A 20,114-nucleotide genomic window follows, 5' to 3' on the forward strand; every position below is an offset into this window, starting at 1 on the left:
CCCCTGAAGAAGATGGCAGACAGGATCAGGAAGTACCAGATCTTGAACAATGAGGTTTTTGCCATCCTGAACAAGTACATGAAGTCCGTGGAGACGGACAGCTCCACCGTGGAGCATGTGCGCTGCTTCCAACCACCCATCCACCAGTCCCTGGCCACCACCTGCTAGGCGGAAGGTCCTGCAAACCCTCGACCTGGAGGAGAAGAAGCAGGAGAGAGAAAGCCACAGCCAGCCTGCAACAGGGTCCGACTGGACAGTGTGTGGGATGGACCTGGAAGCAAACAAGAATCTCCCCAAACACATCTGCACCTCCTGAGGGCTGGGCCTGTGCATGCTCTCCCACGACATCTCCATGGTGGTTTCTCCATAGTGTAAATGAAAAAAAAAAAAAAGAAAAGAAAAGAAACAGGGCAGTATATGCTTTTTTCTTTTTTACTTTTTTTTCCCTCAGCTGTGTTAAGAGCCCTGGTTTTACCCTTTCTCCATCTCGTGGTCTCCTCCATCTGTGGTTGCTTCCCAAGACCTCCTCCTCAGATGGCGACCTCCAACCCAATGCCCACGTGCCCCCAGGACCGAAGTCTTAGAGATGGAGAGAAGAGTGTGGTGATGCCCCAAGATGCCAGCCTGGCCATGCGTCCACTTCCTAGCATCTTCACCTCCTCTGGCTCCCTCCCTCCACTTCCCAAGATGGCATCTTCTTCTGCCCTGGACGCCAGGGATTCTACCACCGAGAGTACTCTCGGACCAGGCGCTGAGAGCCATGGTGAATGGGAGACGAGGTTCCTGGTATCGGTACCGTGGTAGATGGTGTTGTGGTGTTGCCTCTGACCTTCCATGGACTCCCAAAACCACATCCTGACTCCCCTCTCAGGGCACTCCTAGAGAGAATTCAGAAATGCATTCACAACTGTAATGGGTGAGTAGAATTGGGGTAAGAAGATGGTCAGGACCGCTATGTAGAAGCAGTATTTATGAACACAGCCAGGGATTCCATAGTCCGAAACAGAAAGCTATTAGACCATCTCATCAGCTTGATGGTGAGAGGGTCCTTTATTCACTGAGCAAATGCTTAGTGAGCACCAAGCATTTGCTCAATGAATAAAGGACCCTCTCACCATCAAGCTGATGAGATGACAGGGTAATGGACACTGGGGCTACAGCTTTGAACAGGCCAGGCGTGCACTGCCCAGAGCATTAGCCAGCGACCAAATTGGGGGCCACATCTTGGCACAGAATCTCTCAGCAAGGAAAACTGTCACAAGAAAGAAAATATTAAAGGGTTATTTTAATAGAAGTCAGAAACATCTTGGGGTCAAGGAGGTAAGGAATATAAATAATACTTGTCAACGAGCTTTTAATACCAAAATATACCCCAAAGAGGAATCCTGTTCTAGTGAATCAGAACTTTTGTTGTCCTAGAAGCTGAAAGATTCCGGAGACATTTTATCTTTGGCTGTCAACTTCCTTGATGTTCCTTAACTTAGATTTTGAGGTATGGGGTATATCTCACAGGGATGTGTCTACTTCCGTTTCCCTGACTGAACCAAAATCCCCTGCAGAATCTCCTACCGAGCATGGGGAGACTGTTTAGAAGGACGGAAGCCTTTGGGAAGTGAATTTCTCATTGCAGAGCACCTCATCATCAAAGGGAATCTGTGACCCTGAGCTTGTAAGAACATATAAAGTGAGACAGCGGATATTTCTCCCCCAGCCCAGGAAGGAAAAGAAAGAGAGAAAATAGAACAGTAATGATCTGCTCCCTCAGGGCAGATGAATGGAAATGGTTTCCATTAACCACATGGCCCACTTCAACCCCGTGACAAGAGCAAAGAAGTGTCCATAGCAAGAGGTTTGTGTTACCCACTCATGCTCACCAGGGAGGAGAGAGGTGGGGCTCGCCAAAGTATGGTCCAAAGGCCACATACATCAGGACCTCCTGAGATTAGCACGTTTAATGCAGATTCCTGGGCCCCATCTCACACCCATTAATTCTACATCTCTGGGAGCAGGGTCAAGAAATCTGCACTTGCCACAAGCTGGATTGTTCTGTTGCACATGAAAATCTGAGGACCACTGCTATAGAGGCCCCCTGCACTGCTAGCCTTGGGCTTTGAGCTCCCTCTGAGCCATGAAAGAAAATATTTGTTGGGAAGGAAAGTGAGTCAAGGTGGAAGCTGTCAGATCCTCCTGTCTGGAACTGCCACTTCCTATTCTGATTTCTCATTTTTTTCTTCTTGATGACCATAGATGTATCCCAAAGTCAAAAGTGAGGCATTACACCACATGGGAGAACCACCAGGTAAAACTCACCTTCAAAACCCACATAAAATTTCTAAGCTCCAGAGCCTTCCGAGTCTTCATTCCTGTCTGGGAACAGTAGCTGGCTCACTCTCTCAGATTAAGTCTGGCTATTAAGTCCTGGAGATCATTCTAAATCCTTGACCATTGCTTTGCGGAGATTTGGATCACCTGTTGGATGAGATTGCTATTTCAACAGCCCACCCCTCCCACCCTGCATTCATAGCCCTGAATTTGACCCTCTGGGCAGAATCCCATTATCCTCAAGAGATTTGATCCCAGTAAATTGAGGTCTTCACCTTTAGGAGAGACGATTTATTTCCCTGGCTCACCAGCAGCATTGATTTACGAACACCGAAAGGGTTTAATATTCTTTCCTTCCTGGTGTTACTGCCCACCCCCACTTTTGATTTTTTGTGTATCTAAGAACCAGGAAAAATAAAATCTTAGGTTTTAAAAGGTTAAAAAAAATTCTGTTTCAGAAACTGTCAAATGTACCATATTTGTATTAAGAGTTGTTGGGGATTTTTGTACAATGAATTTACATTTATTTATGGTGACTTATATTTACGCTTGTGATCAAATAATGATGTTAAATTCTTAAATCATATTTGCTATGCAGCTGAAGATGATATTTTGCTTTGTATTTTGGGGTACCTGTGTTGAGTTGATAAACATTTCCATCTCCATTAAAACTGCTTCCAAACTAGTGAAATGAGCATCTTGTCTTGATTCTGGGTCATATTCTAGTCGTCGTTGATCTGTGGAAGGCCACATGAAAACTGATGACTAAGGATACAACCTGAAAGAGAATGGAGGAAGATAAAGATAAAGAAGATAAAGACATTGCACCCTAAACTAATGGCTTGTTTTCCTTTCTCGCTGGGGGAATTAAATCTTTACAAATTGACTTGCACTGGGCAAGATATCGGAGATGGTTCCTGAGCCTAGGGGTTTCATAGTCTGACAGTGTAACTCTACAAACTAGATCCCTAGTTTTGTTTTTTGGGATTTTTGTTGTTGTTGGTGTTTGTTTTTTATTTTTTTAATTGAAGTATAGTTGATTTACAATGTGTTAGTTTTAGGTGTACAGCAAAGTGATTCAGTTATACATATGTATCCTTTTTCAGATTCTTTTCCATTATAGAGTATTACAAGGTATTGAATATAGTTCCCTGTGCTATACAGGTGTTTGTTATTTTTCTGTTTTATATATAGTAGTGTGTATCTGTTAATCCCAAACTCCTAATTTATCCCTTCCTCCCTCCCCCCATTGGTAATCATAAATTTGTTTTCTATGTCTATGAGTCTGTTTCTGTTTTGTAAATAAGTTCATTTGTATCTTTTTTTAGATTTCACATATAAGTGAAATCATGTGATACTTGTCTTCCTCTGTCTGACTTACTTCACTTAGTATGAAAATATCTTGGTTCATCCATGTTGCTGCAAATTGCACTATTTCGTTCTTTTTATGGTTGAGTAATATCCCATGTTGTGTGTGTGTGTGTGGTGAGCCTAGGGTTGGCCAAAAAGTTCACTTGGGTTTTTCCATCAGATCATATGAAAAACCCAGACGAACTTTTTGGCCAACCCAATATATATACACACACATATATAACATCTTCTTTATCCATTCATCTGTTGATGGACATTTAGGTTGCTTCCATGTCTTGGCGATTATAAATAGTGCTGCTGTGAATATTGGGGTGCATGTTTCTTTTCGAATTAGAGTTTTTGTCTTTTCCAGATATATGCCCAGAAGGGGGATTGCTGGATCATATGGTAACTCTATTTTTAGTTTTTTAAGGAACCTCCATACTGTTTTCCTTATTGGCTGTACCAATTTACCTTTCCACCAACAGCGTAGGAGGGTTCCCTTCTCTCCACATCCTTGCCAACATGTTATTTGTGTTCTTTTTGATGATAACCATTCTGACAGGTGTGAGGTGATAGCTCATCGTGGTTTTGATTTGCATTTCCCTGATGATTAGCAATATTGAGCATCTTTTCATGTGCCTGTTGGCCATCTGCATGTCCTCTTTGGTAAAATGTCTATTCAGTTCTTCTGCCCATTTTTTAATTGGGTTGTTTGTGGGGTTTTTTTGTTGTTTTTTTTTTTAAAGATATTCGCTGTGACTTTTTGTTGTTGTTGTTTGTTTATTTATTTATTTATGGCTCTGTTGGGTCTTTGTTTCTGTGCAAGGGCTTTCTCTAGTTGCGGCAAGTGTTGCGGCAAGTGGGGGCCACTCTTCATCGCGGTGCGCGGGCTTCTCATTATCGCGGCCTCTCTCGTTGCGGAGCACAGGCTCCAGACGCGCAGGCTCAGTAGTTGTGGCTCACGGGCCTAGTTGCTCCGCGGCATGTGGAATCTTCCCAGACCCGGGCTTGAACCTATGTCCCCTGCATTGGCAGGCAGATTCTCAACCACTGCGCCGCCAGGGAATTCCCGGGTTGTTTGTTTTTTTTTGATGTTCAGTTGTATGAGCTGTTTATGTATGTTGGATATTAACTCCTTATCAGTCATATCATTTGCAAGTATCTTCTCCCATTCAGTACGTCGTCTTTTTGTTTTGTTGATGATTTCCTTTGCTGTGCAAAAGCTTTTAAGTTTAATTAGGTCCCATTTGTCTACTTTTGGTTTTGTTTCCTTTGCTTTAGGAGACAGATCCAAAAAAAATATTGCTGCAATTTATGTCAGTGTTCTGCCTATGTTTTCCTTTAGCAGTTTATCAGTCTTACATTTAGGTCTTTAATCCATTTTGAGTTTATGTCTGTATATGGTGTTAGAGAATGTTCTAACTTCATCGTTTTACCTGTAGCTGTCCGGTTTTCCCAGCACCACTTACTGAAGAGACTGTCTTTTCTCCACTGTATATTCTTGCCTCCTTTGTCATAGATGAATTGACCATAAGTGCATGGGTTTATTTCTGGGCTTTCTATCCTGTTCCATATATACCATTTATCAATATATCCCTAGTTTTAAGAGGAAGCGTGGGAACTAATATTTAATGAGGCCTAATGTGCGTGGGCACCATGCTAAATCCCATTCATCCATCCATTCCTTTGAATCAACCACCATCACTTTTTGTGTTATATCCCACCTTTGACAAAGGGGCTATACAGTGTGTTTCTTTTCACACAGTTACTAAGTGAAAGCTGGAATATGAACCCAGTTCCAAAGGATGGGCTTTTGCTGTTACACTATAGTAAATTGATCAGCCAGTCTGGACCCCAAAACTAGACTTCGAATTTGATTACTGGACTTTTGGGGGGCTTTGGGTCAGTAAGATTGAGCTAAGCCTGGTATTAGGAGAGACCCAGCATAGTGGCAAGGAAGTTCCCAGACTGAAGGCACCTGGAGACCTCTCACACATCAGAAAGGATGGCAGTAGAAGATCTCTAGAAGGATATGTTTAAGACCAGCACCAGTGCTTGGAGCCTCCTATGTTACACAGCGCCTGCTTTCCTGAAGACTGCCAACAGAGATGAGTTCTAGGGCATTAGTGGCCCCCACTGCTGCAGCCTGGGAAGTCCTCAAATCTCTTGGGGCCTCAGATTCCTCATCTTCAAGGTGGACAGAATAATCCAAGGTCCCTTCAATCTCTGGTTTCCCAATTCTAGGTCATTTCCTACTGGTGTACCTTGAGGAGCCTGACTACTTCACAAACTCAAAATCTTTCTCAGCCATATGTCACCACCTCAAAGGGTTCTCATCATTAGGGCTGGTATATTTGATCTAGTGCCATTGAGCACTATTAGTCTGGAGAGATGCACAGTGAAAAGAAGATTCCATGTTCAAATAAATTTGGGGAATGCATCATGCTCTCTCCCCTCTTGAAAGATCAGCAGTGCTCTGAGGAGTCCTGCAGAGCTTAATCAGCCTGGATTATCACCACATCTCCCAGATGGCTATGACCTCGGACACTCCTTTCTCTGCATCACTAATGATTCTCTCATGAAACATTCTTTGAAAACTATTGGACTAAGGGTGTGGAAATCCATGTTAAGATAGTTTTTTAAATTCCCACAGGAGAAGAACCACTTACACATGGGCAGTCATGACCCTTGGGCACAATTAGGGAAGCAGGGACTTGGCAAAGTACTGAAGGAATTCAGGTGGAAAGAGGAAGCATTTTCATGATGGAAGAGCATAGGGTAGCTGAGTGGATTCACTTGCTAGGGTTGCCATAACGAAATACCACAGACCAGGTGGCTGAAACAACAGAAATTTATTTTCTTACCATTCTGGAGGCCACAAGTCCAAGATCAAGATGTCAGCAGGTTTAGTTTCTTCTAAGATCTCTCTCCTTGGCTTACAGATGGCTGTCTTCTCCCTGTGTCTTTACATGGTCTTTCCTCTGTGTCTGTGTCATAATTTCCTAAGGACACCAGTTACATTGGATTGGGGCCCATTTTTATGACCTCCTTTTACCTTAATTTCCTCATTAAAGACTCTATCTCTAAATAGAATCCCATTCTGAGGTACTGGAGTTTAGGGCTTAAACATATGAGTTGAGTTGGGAGAGAAATTCAACCCATAACAATGGAGAAGAGAATAGATCTGGGAAAGGTGCTGTGTCTGGGGCCCTGGACTGTTTGAAGGCTGGGATGCCATTGCTTGAGAAACACTTCTTGAATGCTCACTATTTTCAAGCCTTCAAATAGAGGCTTGTAGGAAGAGAAAAGAGGGCTAGCCTACGATTTGGCTTTTTTTTTTTTTTAATAAATTTATTTATTTGTTTATTTATTTATTTATGGCCACATTATTTATTTATTTATTTATGGCTGCGTTGGGTCTTCGTTGCTGTGCACAGGCTTTCTTTTAGTTGCGGCAAGCAGGGGCTACTCTTTGCTGTGGTGCACGGGCTTCGCATTGCAGTGGCTTCTCGTTGTGGAGCACGGGCTCTCGGCGCACAGGCTTCAGTAGTTGTGGCTCGCGGCCTCAAGAGTGCAGGCTCAGTAGTTGTGATGCACGGGCTTAGTTGCTCCGCGGCATGTGGGATCTTCCCAGACTAGGGCTCAAACCTGTGTCCCCTGCATTGGCAGGCGGATTCTTAACCACTGTGCCACCAGGGAAGTCCCCGATTTGGCATTTTTAGCTGAAAACCCATGAACGTTTTTTTGTGCCTCATCCAGCACATAGTTTGAATTTGTGACTAGGAAACTTGGTTACAGGTGTGCCTCTAATGTCAGTTTTTTTGGGAACAAAAAAGATCGTGTACAATATTTTACTGAGCTGTTCAAAGATAGAACATTTGATGAAACACATATCAGATTTTTCATTAAAACCACTTTTACACACTCGATGAAATTGCTGACAAGATACTGTTAAAGTAATTAGATTTAGTTTAGACAAGGTAAAAAAAATTCACTAAAAGAGTTCAGTAAAATCACAGAAGTCCTCAAAGAGTGAGCTGTGGTCTTGGGGGGAAATAAAATTAACTTTGAATTTACAGTCACTATACACTCACTGTGAACTATTGCTTACTATTATTAACATTACAAAAAATCAAGGGCGTCTAAATTTGTCTAAGAGGATCAAAACATATTTTGATAAATTTTAGAGAAACTGGCTTTCCCAAATGAAAATGCATGTGAAATATGCAACAGAAATGGCCTTCCAATGAAATATAAAGATACACAAACAATGAAACAAAAATATTTTGCATGACTAGGAAGAAGATGATTCACATACAAATAATTCCAAACTAACCTGTTTACAAACTACTTTTGGGCCATTATATGTCAAAGTATCGTCTTGATTGAGGGAGGTCGGAAAAAATTGAGCCGTGTACTGCTTTTAGGGAGGTTTTCTCATAATATTCCAGAACTGAAAGATTTGAAAGAACAATTCAGGAAATACTGTACCCTCTAGATACTGCTTTAAAAGGCAATGAAAACTGTAATGTAAGGGATTATTTATATAATAAATTTATTTAGTAAAATGTGAATGTTGTGTAATATTTTCTGTAATAATAATTATACATGACCCCAAGTGTAGTTGAACGTGTATAAAATGCATAGTTAGTTTCTGAATCTAAGTGTTGCTTTAAAAACCTTATTGATAATTTCAAGTGCTACCACTTATCAGAACAGAATTTCTTCATATTGAAATCAATTTTAAAACTCTGAGTTTTAATGACTCAAGGAAGGTTGTCTAATTTGACATTGCTGACAATTGAATACAAATTATATAAAAATCTTGATGATAGAGAGTAGATTTTAAGTGTTCTTACCACACCCACGCCCCCCAAAAAAGGTAACTATGTGAGGTAATAGGTGTGTTAATTAACTTGATTGTGATGATCATTTCACAGTACATTCGTATATCAAAACATCATTTTGTACACTTTGAATATGTAAAATTTTATTTTCAGTTGTACCTCAATAAAGGCAGGAGCAGAGGGAATCTTTTTTTTTTTAATTGAAGTATAGTTGATTAACAATATTATATTAGTTTCAGGTTTACAGCATAGTGATTCAGTATTTTTACATTATACTCCATTAAAAGTTGTTACAAGTTAATGGCTATAATTCCCTGTGCTATACAATATATCCTTGTTGCTTATCTATTTTATACATAGTAGTTTATATGTCTTAATCCCATACCCTATTTTGCCCTTCCTTGCTTCCTTCTCCCCATTGGTAACTACCTTTTTTTTTTTTTCTGTATCTGTGGGTCTGTTTCTGTTTTGCTATGTACATTTGTTTGTTTTCATTACTAGATTCCACATATAAGTGATATCATACAGTGTTTGTCTTTCTCTGTCTGACTTACTTCACTAAGCATAATATTCTATCTATAGGTCTATCCACGTTGCTGGAAATGGCAGAATTTCGTTCTTTTTTATGGCTGAGTAATGGTCCATTGTATATATGTACCACATCTTTATCCATTCATCTATTGATGGACACTTGTGTTCCTTCCATATCTTGGCTATTGTAAATAGTGCTGCTGTGAACGTTGGGGTGCATGTATCTTTTCGAATTAATGTTTTCATTTTTTTCTGGATATATACCCAGAAATGGAATTGCTGGTAGTTCTATTTTCAGTTTTTTGAGGAACCTGCATACTATTTTCTGTAGTGGCTGCACCAATGTACATTCCCACCTACAATGTACAAGGGTTCCCTTTTCTCCACATCCTCACCAACATTTGTTATTTGTAGACTTTTTGATGATAGCCATTCTGACAGGTGTGAGGTGATATGTCACTGTGGTTTTGATTTGCATTTCTCTAATAATTATTGATGTTGAGCATCTTTTAATGTGCCTGTTAGCCACCTGTTATGTCTTCTTTGGAAACATGTCTATTCAGGTCTTCTGCTCATTTTTTGATTGGGTTGTTTGTTTGTTTATATTGAGTTGTATGAGCTGTTTATATATTTTGGATATTAACCCCTTGTCGGTCATATTGTTTGCAGATATTTTCTCTGTTCCATAGGTTGTCTTTTCGTTTTGTCAATAGTTTTATGTGCTGTACAAAAGCTTTTAAGTTTAATTAGGCCCCATTTATTTATTTTTGCTTTTGTTTCTTTTGCCTTAGGGGGCTGATCCAAAAAGATACTGCTACAATTTATGTCAAAGAGTGTTCTGCCTATGTTCTCTTCTAGGAGGTTTTGTGGTTTCAGGTCGTAAATATATATATTTAGGTCTTTAATCCATTTAGAGTTTATTTTTGTATATGGTGTGAGGAAATGTTCTAATCTCATTGTTTTACATGGAATTGTCCAGTTTTCCCAGCACCACTTATTGAAGAGACTGTCTTTTCTCCATTGTGTATTCTTACCTCCTTTGTTTAGATTAATTGACCATAGGTGCGTGGGTGTGGGAATCTTGATTATAAAAACAATAATGTTAAAATGAAGGCAAGAAAAATAAATTTTATAGAATAAATACATATTAACTTATGAATTATATCTCTCTTTATTTTAGCCAAGCCAATATCACTGCCCCAAGAGCAGAACACCCAGAAATACACAATGGTAATTAAATTCAGTCATCTTTGGAATTTTTTCCAACTTGTAGTCCATATAAAACCCATGACTTTATATATACCTTATTTTGTGTTATAAAAGTGTGTTTTGTCTTTAGGGAGACAGAGTGTATTTCATAACAGTTTAATAGTGTGATTTAGAACTCTTACTTATTTAAAGACATCTGGTATGTAGTACTTTTGCCCCTGACCCTGCAGACGTTGGGAGGGGGCTGCTCAGATCCTGCCTTCAGTTCCCCTAAAGTGAATAAGCCAGAGGTGGGAAGGGACAAAGACGCACTTCCCTCTGGGTGAGAGGAGAGTAACCAGCCCCCAAAGCCAGCCCCCACTTCCCCATCTGGTTTGATTTACTCTGATTTCCTCAGTCTGTGCTCCCCTCTCAGCCTGTTCCCCACGTTCCCAGATGCTGCTCGTCTGGCTAGCCCGGAGCTTCCGGCAGAATGGGGAAGGCAGAGGGTTTCCCTGGGAAAATATGCTGTGAGATGCTATCAGAGCTAAAAATATACGGTCCCTAAGCTCCACCCTCATTAGTTAGAATAAAACCCAGGGATTTCTGCCTTCTGGTGTTTCAGACCAACAGGAAAGGAGGAAATCAAAGAGCCCCTGGTTGGGGCATTTCTTAAACACTTCTGGCAAGGAGCCCAGCCCTGAGCTGCTGAAAGCTCGCTGGACTCATCGGGGCTGCAGTGGGGAAGGGACTGATCTCCTGGGTTCAGCCCATCCACAGCTGCCATGTAGTCTCCTTTAATTTGCTCCCCCTGTCACCAACATTCCCATCCTATACTCAAAGATCGAGGCTCAGAAAGCAATACAGGTTAAACAACCACACCAAGGGCTCTTTTCAGTTCATCCTGGGGTCCCAGGCCCCCTTGTCCCTTCTGAGACGCTCACACCTGCCCCTGTCTTCCAGGAATGCGCCCCTACCTCACCTCCACCTCCCCATCTTCACAGACTCAGGCCTTCCATCATCCTTCAGGCTTCACGTAAAACACCCTTCCTCCTGGAAACCTAGGTCCCAGTTGCTCTGTTCCAATACTCTCTGTGCATTCTCTACTTGACCTTCTTGCCATTTATCAGAATTATAATTCAACGTTAATTGTGTGACCGTTTCATGAATACAGTCCATGACTATAGAGATTGCATCTCTCTTGCTCACCCACCATAGGGCCTGTGCCTTACACAGCAGGTAACACATCGAAAGTGTTCCATCTGTGTCCGCTGATGGCATCAATCCCCCTGTCTCCTCGAAAAAGTTTGCCATGTAATTGGTGTCAACAAGTTAGCCTGCCTTAAAACAGCAGCTGTCATAGAAGAGAATAAAGGACTAATTGTCAGGCGTTGACTGCGGCCATGATGGTTGTACTATATAGGGCGGTAGGGAGGCCTGGAGTTGGGATAGAGGCAGGAGGGACTGGGGCAAAGTCCAGAATGCAGCAGAGTAAGGGATGGGCGTGAAGTCTGGGGGCAGGCATGGAGGCAGAGCCTGCTGGGAGTAGTTTCATGGTGGTGTTCGTTTTCTCTCTCTTGGGATCCTCCTTAGCCAAGAAAGGGGGCAAAAAGGAGTAACTGATTAAAAGCTGGGTTCTTGAAAACCCAGCTCTGCCAGGAACTAGCAAATTCTTAATCTCTCTTAATGTCAGGTTCCTTATGGATAAGACTAATAGTAGGGATAATACCTATTTCTGCTGTTACTGCAATAATCAAATGACAGTATGCATGCATTACCTTAGCACAGTGTTTTGGGGTATCAAGCACCTTCCTACTCTCAGTGCAAATGAAAGAGGGTGTAGCCCTGTATTATTGCTGCTTTAAAAAACTACCATGAATTTAGGTGGCTTACAGCAGCACAAATTTATTCTTACAGTTATGGACATCAGAAGACCAAAGTCATCCGATTTAATCACTAGGCTATAATCAAGATGTCAGAATTTCCTTGGATCATTGTGAGGGCTGGAAATGTTCTATATTCTTATGAGGATGGCAGTTACAAGGGCGTATACATATGTAAAATTACATCGATCTTCACACATCATTTTAACATTTGTGCACTATTTTTTATGAAGTGTTGCCTCAATAAAAATGTACATTTAAAAATTTAGGATTTTTTTCATGTGGCCAAAAGCCAAGAATTGTTAACCTGAGTCCCCCTGAAATTCAGTGCACAGTGGTGTGCGTATGTAGGTGTGTGCATCTTTCTGTGTCAAGCGTTCACAATTAGTGTTAGATTCTTAAAGCAATGTGGGGCCCCGAAAAAGTTAAAAATTACCAGTGAAGCCTTTCCCTAAAATGGGGACCACTCGCTCATGGCTCTGCTGGGGTTTGACTCAAGGTCAGACCACTCTGTGCAGACCAGGCATTCTGGAAATGCAGGATGGAATTGGAGAGGCATAAATATATTTATTGGACCTGTCACAAAGCAAACAATGACATTTTTCTTTGGGCAGCAAAAAGCAGATAATTATCTCCAGTAGATTTTTAGCTCAATTTTAAAAAGGCTGCAGCCAATCCAGAGTTGGACAGCTCTGTCCCCACTCCTTCCCCCCACTGCCTCTCATCCCCATCCCCATCAGGGCGGAGGTCCTCCAAGATGGAATGGCGGCTTGGCCGCCTGCCCCACCTGACAAGCCATGAGGAAACCTTAACCCACGCTCTGGATTCCTTTGTAACCTCTCTTCCAGGCCCAGCTTGCAAACCAGAATTTCCAGTGTGACTGTGTTGGCAGTAAGTTAATTAAGCAGCCAACAAGGACTGGGTGCTCCCCACTGTGGATGTATCCAAAGGGGCAGGGCAAGGCATCTGGTCCTCTGTCTCTGTCCGTGGTAAGAGGCAAATGGGAGGGATGTAGCTCAGAGAGCGGAGGCCAGCAATGAGAGTAAAAGCCCCATGGGGTGGGAATGCAGAAACTGAATGTATTGAGTGCTTAGTGGATGAATGCCAGGCTCTGTGCTATATAAAGACTTTACATAAAAGAATGGACTCTGATCCAGACAGCCTAGGAGTGAATCCCAACTCAGTCACTTTGTAGCTGTGTGGCCCCAGGGCCAGTCACTTACTCAGTCTGTGCGCTTGGACCCTCCTCTGTAATATGGGTGTTACAGGAGTATCTACCCTAAACTCTTCCACATAGCTTCTAGGCTGGCTCCCGCCTAGCCCTCTGACTTTTTCCTTTTTTTTTTGATTGAGATACAATCCACTTACCATAGTTTATCCTTTCCAGTGTACAATTCAGTGGTTTTTCTTATGTTCACAAAGTTGTGCAACGATCGCTTATATCTAATTCCAAAACATTTACATCATCCCAAAAAGAAACCCCATACACATTGGCAGTCACTCCCTACTCCTCCTCCCCCCAGCCCTGGAAGCCATTAATCTACTTTTTGTCTGTATGGATTGACCTTTTCTGGACCTTTCGTATAAATGGAATCATGTAATATGTGGCCTTTAGTATGTGACCTCTTGCATAATGTTTTCAGGATTCATGCATGTTGTACCAGGAGGTATCAGGCCCTCATTCCTTTTTATGGCCAAATAATATTCCACTGAATGGATGTACCACACTTTGTTTATCCATTTATCAGTTGATGAACATTTAGGGTCTTTCCACTTTGGGGCTATTGTGAATAATGCTGCTATGAACATTTGTGTACAACTTTTTACGTGCACATATGTTTTCACTTCTCTTGGGTATGTGCTAGGAGTGAATGATTTTATCTTGTATCACTCTCCTGCTCCTTGTCAAAAGGGCCTTCCTTCTATCTCTCAAACAAACCAAGCTTGCTTGTACCTCAGGGCCTTTGTATTAGCCATCCCCTCTGTCTGGAAGGCTCTTCCCCCAGGTAGTCCCATGATTCACTCCTTGTCAGTCACATCTCACTTTAAACATCACCACCTCAGTAAGCCCTTCCCACACCATTTTATCAGTCATTCCCTGCCTCTTACCCTATTTCATTTTCTTTGTACCTATTATTACATTCTGATTTAATACTTTTAAATTTATTTGCATATTTGTAGGACATCTACCGTTTCTAGAATGTAAGCTCCAGGAGAGTAGGATCTTGTCCACCATGACACTAGCTATCCCCGGTTGCTTGAACAGTGCCTAACATGCAGTAAGCACCTATTAAACATTAGTGATCATTACTTGGTACCTCAGAGCAAACTTAGGCAGTAGGTCCTACTATTATCCTCATGTTACAAATGAAGAAACTGAGACTCAGAGAAGTTAAGTGACTTGGCCAAACTCCTACAAAGTAGGAAGTCCAGAGCCTGGGTTTGGTGCCAGGACTGTCTGGATCAAAGCTGGTGCCCCTTGTATGAAGCTTACTGCTTACTCCAGCTCCTGAGTCACAAACTGACTGTTCCAAGACTTTCTCTGAGCTTAGACAAGAGGGCAAGGAGGCAGACATGTGGAGACTGTCTGATCTGGCAGCATCAAGATGCCTGGCCCCAGGGGCAGGTGGTAGGAACACCCCTCTCCTGGGAGCTTTGGCTGGAGAAAGGGCTCCTCAGAGCCACCAGCCAATCCCTGCCCACCCCCTGCAGCAGGCTCTCTCAAGTAGCAGATCTCACCTGCAGTGCCACCGTCATTCAGGTGAACTTCGTTTTGCACAAACTCCAGCAGGGACAGTGGTAATTAACTAACTTCTTCCTGCCAGGTGCTGTTCCATACATTAACTCACTGACACCCCCAATTAGCCTGATGAGATAGATGCCATATTGTCCCCATATCATCAAGGCCCAAGGAGGTTCAGTAACCTGCTCAAGAGCACCTGGCTAGAGAATGGTAGAGCAGGATAGAAGCGCAGCCTGTCCAACTCCAGGTTCCTGCTTTTAACCACTACTCCGTCCTGCATCTCAGTGGTGAGTTTGAGAATAAGGCTTCATTTACAAAAGAATCCACCACCAGGTAGCTGTGTGACCCTAGACAACCCATGCAAGCTCTCTGGCCCTTAGTTGTTATTATCTGCATAAACAGACAAGAATCAGCTTCTTTCCCAAGTGTGTTCCTTAGAACCAGATGTTAATAGTATTATGTGGGTTCTGTGTGGGTGGGGGGTGGATTCCATGATCAGTGGGATTTGGAACACTCTGGGTTGAACCAAGTTGAGCAGAATACTTTATAGCAGGACTTCTCAGAGACTTTAATATGCTAATAAGCAATTTGCATCTCTAAGAGGCAGGTTGAGGATGTAGCATTTCCCAAACTTTTTTGAACACAGAACAATGTAGAGAAGTGTTTCATGGAACACAATTTGGGAAACACTCATTAGAGATGCTTATTTAAAGGAAAAAGGCAGTTTTTCCTGAGATCAGAGAGAATTCTCTTCCCTTTCCTTACTTTCACTTTCTGGGAAGAGAGGGACCTGTAGACATTCATGGACCCCCTTCAGGCCTGTAGGGGACCTTTGGGGCATTTAGTATGGAGACAGGAAAGGAAACACATTTACTAAGCCAATTCTGTGAGTATGACCTAGGTTGTCTTTCATGATTCTCAAAACAGCCCTTTGGGGCAGGTTTAATTTACGAAGGTGGTATATTGCAGGTGAAAATGCTGTCTTTGGAGTCAAACAAAAATGGGTTTGGTTTGCATCTTAGCTCTGCCATTTGATAGCTGGATCTATGTGAACTTGTGCAAGCCCCCTAACTTCTCTGTGCCTCAGTTTCCATATCTACAAAATGGATAATATGACACCTACTTCAAAAGGGTATTGTGAGGGTTTGCTGGTATAATACCTAAGAAGCACTTGCATATAGCAAGTAATCAGTAAGAGGTAACTTTATTACTATCATTATCATCATCATTATCTCTATTTTACAGATAAGACCCAGGAAAGGTAATCACTTGCCTAAGGCCACACAGCTACCATGTGTGGCTGAGGTGAGACCCATACACCACCCCAAGCCTACTCTTCCTCTCCAGGATCCCCAAAGGAGCCTGAGCTAGTTCCAAGCTTGAAAATAAAACACCTCTCCCACCTCACACCACTCATTGCATGCCACTTCGGAGTGTGTGGGCATTTCCCCTGAGACCCAGATGGTTCCACTTACATAGAAGTGTTCAGACCCACTTGGCAGCATCGCGCCTGTGTTCCAGGGCTCTGACAGCTGGCCCTGGAGAACTGAGGAGGTCCTGAGCCCACGGGCATCCCTTCTAGAGCCTCCCCAGCAGGCAGACAGCATGGAGGCCGAGGCACAAGTTTCCAGGCTCTTGCCCTGAATCAATGAAAGAGCTCCTTTTTTTTTTTTTTTAATTTAATTAATTTATTTATTTATTTATGGCTGTGTTGGGTCTTCGTTTCTGTGCAAGGGCTTTCTCTAGTTGCGGCAAGTGGGGGCCACTCTTCATCGCGGTGCGCGGGCCTCTCACTGTCGCGGCCTCTCTTGTTGCGGAGCACAGGCTCCAGACGCGCAGGCTCAGCAATTGTGGCTCACGGGCCCAGTTGCTCCGCGGCATGTGGGATCTTCCCAGACCAGGGCTCGAACCCGTGTCCCCTGCATTGGCAGGCAGATTCTCAACCACTGCGCCACCAGGGAAGCCCAAGAGCTCCTTTTTAAAGAGGTTTATGTGTTGTCCTTTCATGTAACTTTGGAAAAAAGGTTTTGATGCCTACCCCCACCTCACCATCAAAAAGAAAAAAAATCATTAAAAATCCTTCATTTTCATAGCACATAATGAGGAAACTGAGACCTACGTGAGAAAGACCTGCCTCAGGTCCAGAGTGTTAGTGACAGAAGGGGCCCAGAACTCACATGGCCTGACTCTCTTTTTTTTTTTTTTTTGGCTGCGTTGGGTCTTCATTGCTGCGTGCGGGCGTTCTCTAGTTGCGGAGAGCGGGGGCTCCTCTTCGTTGAGGTGCACGGGCTTCTCATTGCGGTGGCTTCTCTTGTTGCAGAGCACAGGCTTTAGGCACGTGGGCTTCAGTAGTTGTGGCACGCAGGCTCAGTAGTTGTGGCCCACGGACTTAGTTGCTCTGCGGCATTTGGGATCTTCCTGGACCAGGGCTTGAACCCATGTCCCCTGCATTTGCAGGCTGATTCTTAACCACTGCGCCACCAGGGAAGTCCGGCCTGACTCTTTTTAATACCACCCTCCCAGACATCAGAGTCCAAGATGGGCTTATTGTTTAAAATCCAAAAGGGAAAACAGCCTAAATTTGTCCTTCATTTTTTAGTTGACTCTTCCCATTTTAGGATCAGTCTTCCCTCTGGCCATGAAGCTCACTGTGCCCCCTCCCTGTTCCTACATACCAGATGCTGCAGATCCAAAGAGGTGTAGAGGACCAGCAACCCCACGGTCCCCCACCCTGCGGCTGCTGACCAGCCAGAGGCAGGAACAAGGATGAGACTGCATCAGTGCTTTGAGGACCCGCTCAAATCCCAGCTTAGCCACTTCTTACATGAGTGACCTTGAGCAAGTCACCAGACCTCTCAGAGTCACCGTCATCAGTTGTAAAACTAGGATAACTTCATGTACCTCATGAGATTGCTGTAAGGATTAGAGGTTAATACGTGCAAAGAACCTGCAGCACAGAAGTTGTGCAGCAAGTAAGAGTTCATATCAGTATTATTATTTTAACTCCAGCTGGTTTTAGGTAAGATCTGAAGTTCTTTTCCATACACAAAGTGCATTAGGCTCTGTGCACACCCACACCAAGGCCAAGCAGTGCTGCCCTTCCGCATACATTACTCGGGTGAGCTCTGCTCTCCGTTGTAATGTGAAACCCCTTCCACCTGTAGGCAGATATTCTGATGGAGGATCCCATAAACACGGTGTGATCAGCTTGAGAAGAGCGGTCAAGAAATGGCTCCAGAATCAGGCTGCCGAGTTTCATCATGGTCCCACTGTTTAATTGCAGACTAGTTACTTGACCTTCCTGAGCCTCAATTTTCTCATCTCTGAAATAGGAATCATAGCAGTACCTAACTCATAGGCTTGTTGTGAGGAGTAAATGGGATAATGTGTGTAAAATTCTCAGTGCACTGGCTCAGCCTTAAAAAGTGACCAAAAAGTAATACCTCTTATTATTTCCCCTAAGGTCGGCCCTTTCTGCCCGGAAAGAAAGCATAGTAGTAGATAAAAGTGCAGGATTGGGATTCCAGTGACTTTGAGTGAAGTACTGATTCTGCCACAAATTAGCAGAGTGATGTTGGGCATGAACTCGCCCCTGTCTGTGCCTCAGTTTCCCCATCTGCCAACTAAGAGGGTTGGAGTCCTTGAGCCCTTCCAGCTCTAACTCTGAAGGATGGCTGATGAGAAGATCGTATGGCCACTCCATGTAGTTTCTGGATGGTCTCAGTGTTCCCAGCTACCCCGTACAGAGGAGGACGAGGAACAGGTCTGGGAAGAAGACCCTGGCCTCCTCAAACCAGCGCCGTGGTTAAGAGCACTACTCTGGGGTTGCCCAAGCCCAGCTTGAAATTCTGTCCCTACCACTGTGTGTGACCTTGGTACAGTCACTTCACTTCACTTCTCTGAACCTCAGTTCCTTCATCTATAAAATGGGACTTAACATGGTACCCAGAGTAAGGGATTGTAATGACCAGGTGAGCCAATGCCTGCAAAGTTCTTAGCATTCAGAGGAAGGACTCAGTGTGCTGTTTTAATAATCCTGATTGATGCCAGTTGCATGTGGACCTCATCTCTGGGCACGGTGCTCTTCTTAGGGCCAGTCTGAGTGCACTTGTGTCCATTCCAAGCATTATTTCTTTTTTTTTTTTAATTTTTTTTTTTATTTATTTATTTATGGCTGCGTTGGGTCCCCGTTGCTGCGTGTGGGCTTTCTCTAGTTGCGGCGAGCGGGGGCCACTCTTCGTTGCGGTGCACAGGCTTCTCATTGCGGTGGCTTCTCTTGTTGCGGAGCATGGGCTCTAGGTGCGCGGGTTCAGTAGTTGTGGCACGTGGGCTCAGTAGTTGTGGCTCGCGGGCTCTAGAGCGCAGGCTCAGCAGTTGTGGCGCACAGGCCCAGTCGCTCCGCGGCACGTGGGATCCTCCCGGACCAGGGCTCGAACCCGTGTCCCCTGCACTGGCAGGCAGGTTCCCAGCCCCTGTGCCACCAGGGAAGTCCCCCAAGCATTATTTCTTAACGCTCTTTATGAGCATAAGACAGTAAAGCTCTTTTTGAGGACAGCAGCCATCCTGGGGAACCACGTGGAAGAGAAGGGTAGGCCGGCCTCTGCATACCGACCATCTAGATTCCCATGATTCCAGGTCGGCTTGAAGGAGGAGACAGCCCTCTGTCCTTCCCCTCCCTGCCCAGAAGACCAGCTCTCCAGGACTGGAAAGGACCATAAGCTACATCTTTTCCAGCCCTTTTACCTGGTGTAGGATGCTAGGAGAAGTGGCCTACCCAGGTGTCATGGGATGTTACTAGACTTGGGACTCTAAGTAGTTTGTGTGATATTGAAGAGAGTGTCTACATTTGATTCTTGGCTTCTCACGGAACAGGCTGTGTCCTCACTGGACTGGAAAAGGGGATAATAATAAACCTTTGCTTCCCAGGGTTGTTGCAAAGATTAAACAAGCATGCATATAATATATAGCAAGCCCTCTGTAAATAGCATTCCTATTGCTCATGTCTCTACTCTATATTCCTCCCCCAGTGCTTTTCGGCCGTACCACACTGGAAACACTCAGTGCACTGATGTTGGGATTTCCTTTCAGCTGTGAAGGTGTGTGAGAGTAGTAGCACTGGTCTCGAGTACCAGTCTGGAAACCTGATTGGAACCCTGACTCTGCCTCTCTGTTGCTCTGTGACCCGCCACTAGTCATCAAGATCCTCTCTAGCCCTCAGTCTCTTCCTCTGTAAGAGCACTGTCCAAT

General features: G+C 43.7%; 1 protein-coding gene and 1 long non-coding RNA gene across 6 annotated transcripts in view; one reads left to right on the forward strand and one right to left on the reverse strand.

Annotated features, from left to right (window-relative positions):
* CYFIP2 (cytoplasmic FMR1 interacting protein 2) overlaps positions 1-3,007 on the forward strand; it is a 128,538-nt gene extending 125,531 nt beyond the window's left edge. For all 5 annotated transcript variants that reach the window (XM_082379054.1, XM_082379056.1, XM_082379057.1 and 2 more), the window contains one exon: positions 1-3,007. In XM_082379054.1, coding sequence (XP_082235180.1) covers positions 1-168 — 168 coding nt within the window. In that variant the 3' untranslated portion in view covers positions 169-3,007.
* LOC309622890 overlaps positions 2,726-20,114 on the reverse strand; it is a 23,687-nt gene continuing 6,298 nt past the window's right edge. Inside the window, exon 2 of the long non-coding RNA XR_014241191.1 lies at positions 2,726-3,100. This is a non-coding gene — a long non-coding RNA (uncharacterized lncRNA). The remainder of the gene's footprint in view (positions 3,101-20,114) is intronic.

The sequence above is a fragment of the Balaenoptera borealis genome (assembly GCF_965194805.1).
Source record: "Balaenoptera borealis genome assembly, chromosome: 2".
NCBI lineage: Eukaryota > Metazoa > Chordata > Mammalia > Artiodactyla > Balaenopteridae > Balaenoptera > Balaenoptera borealis.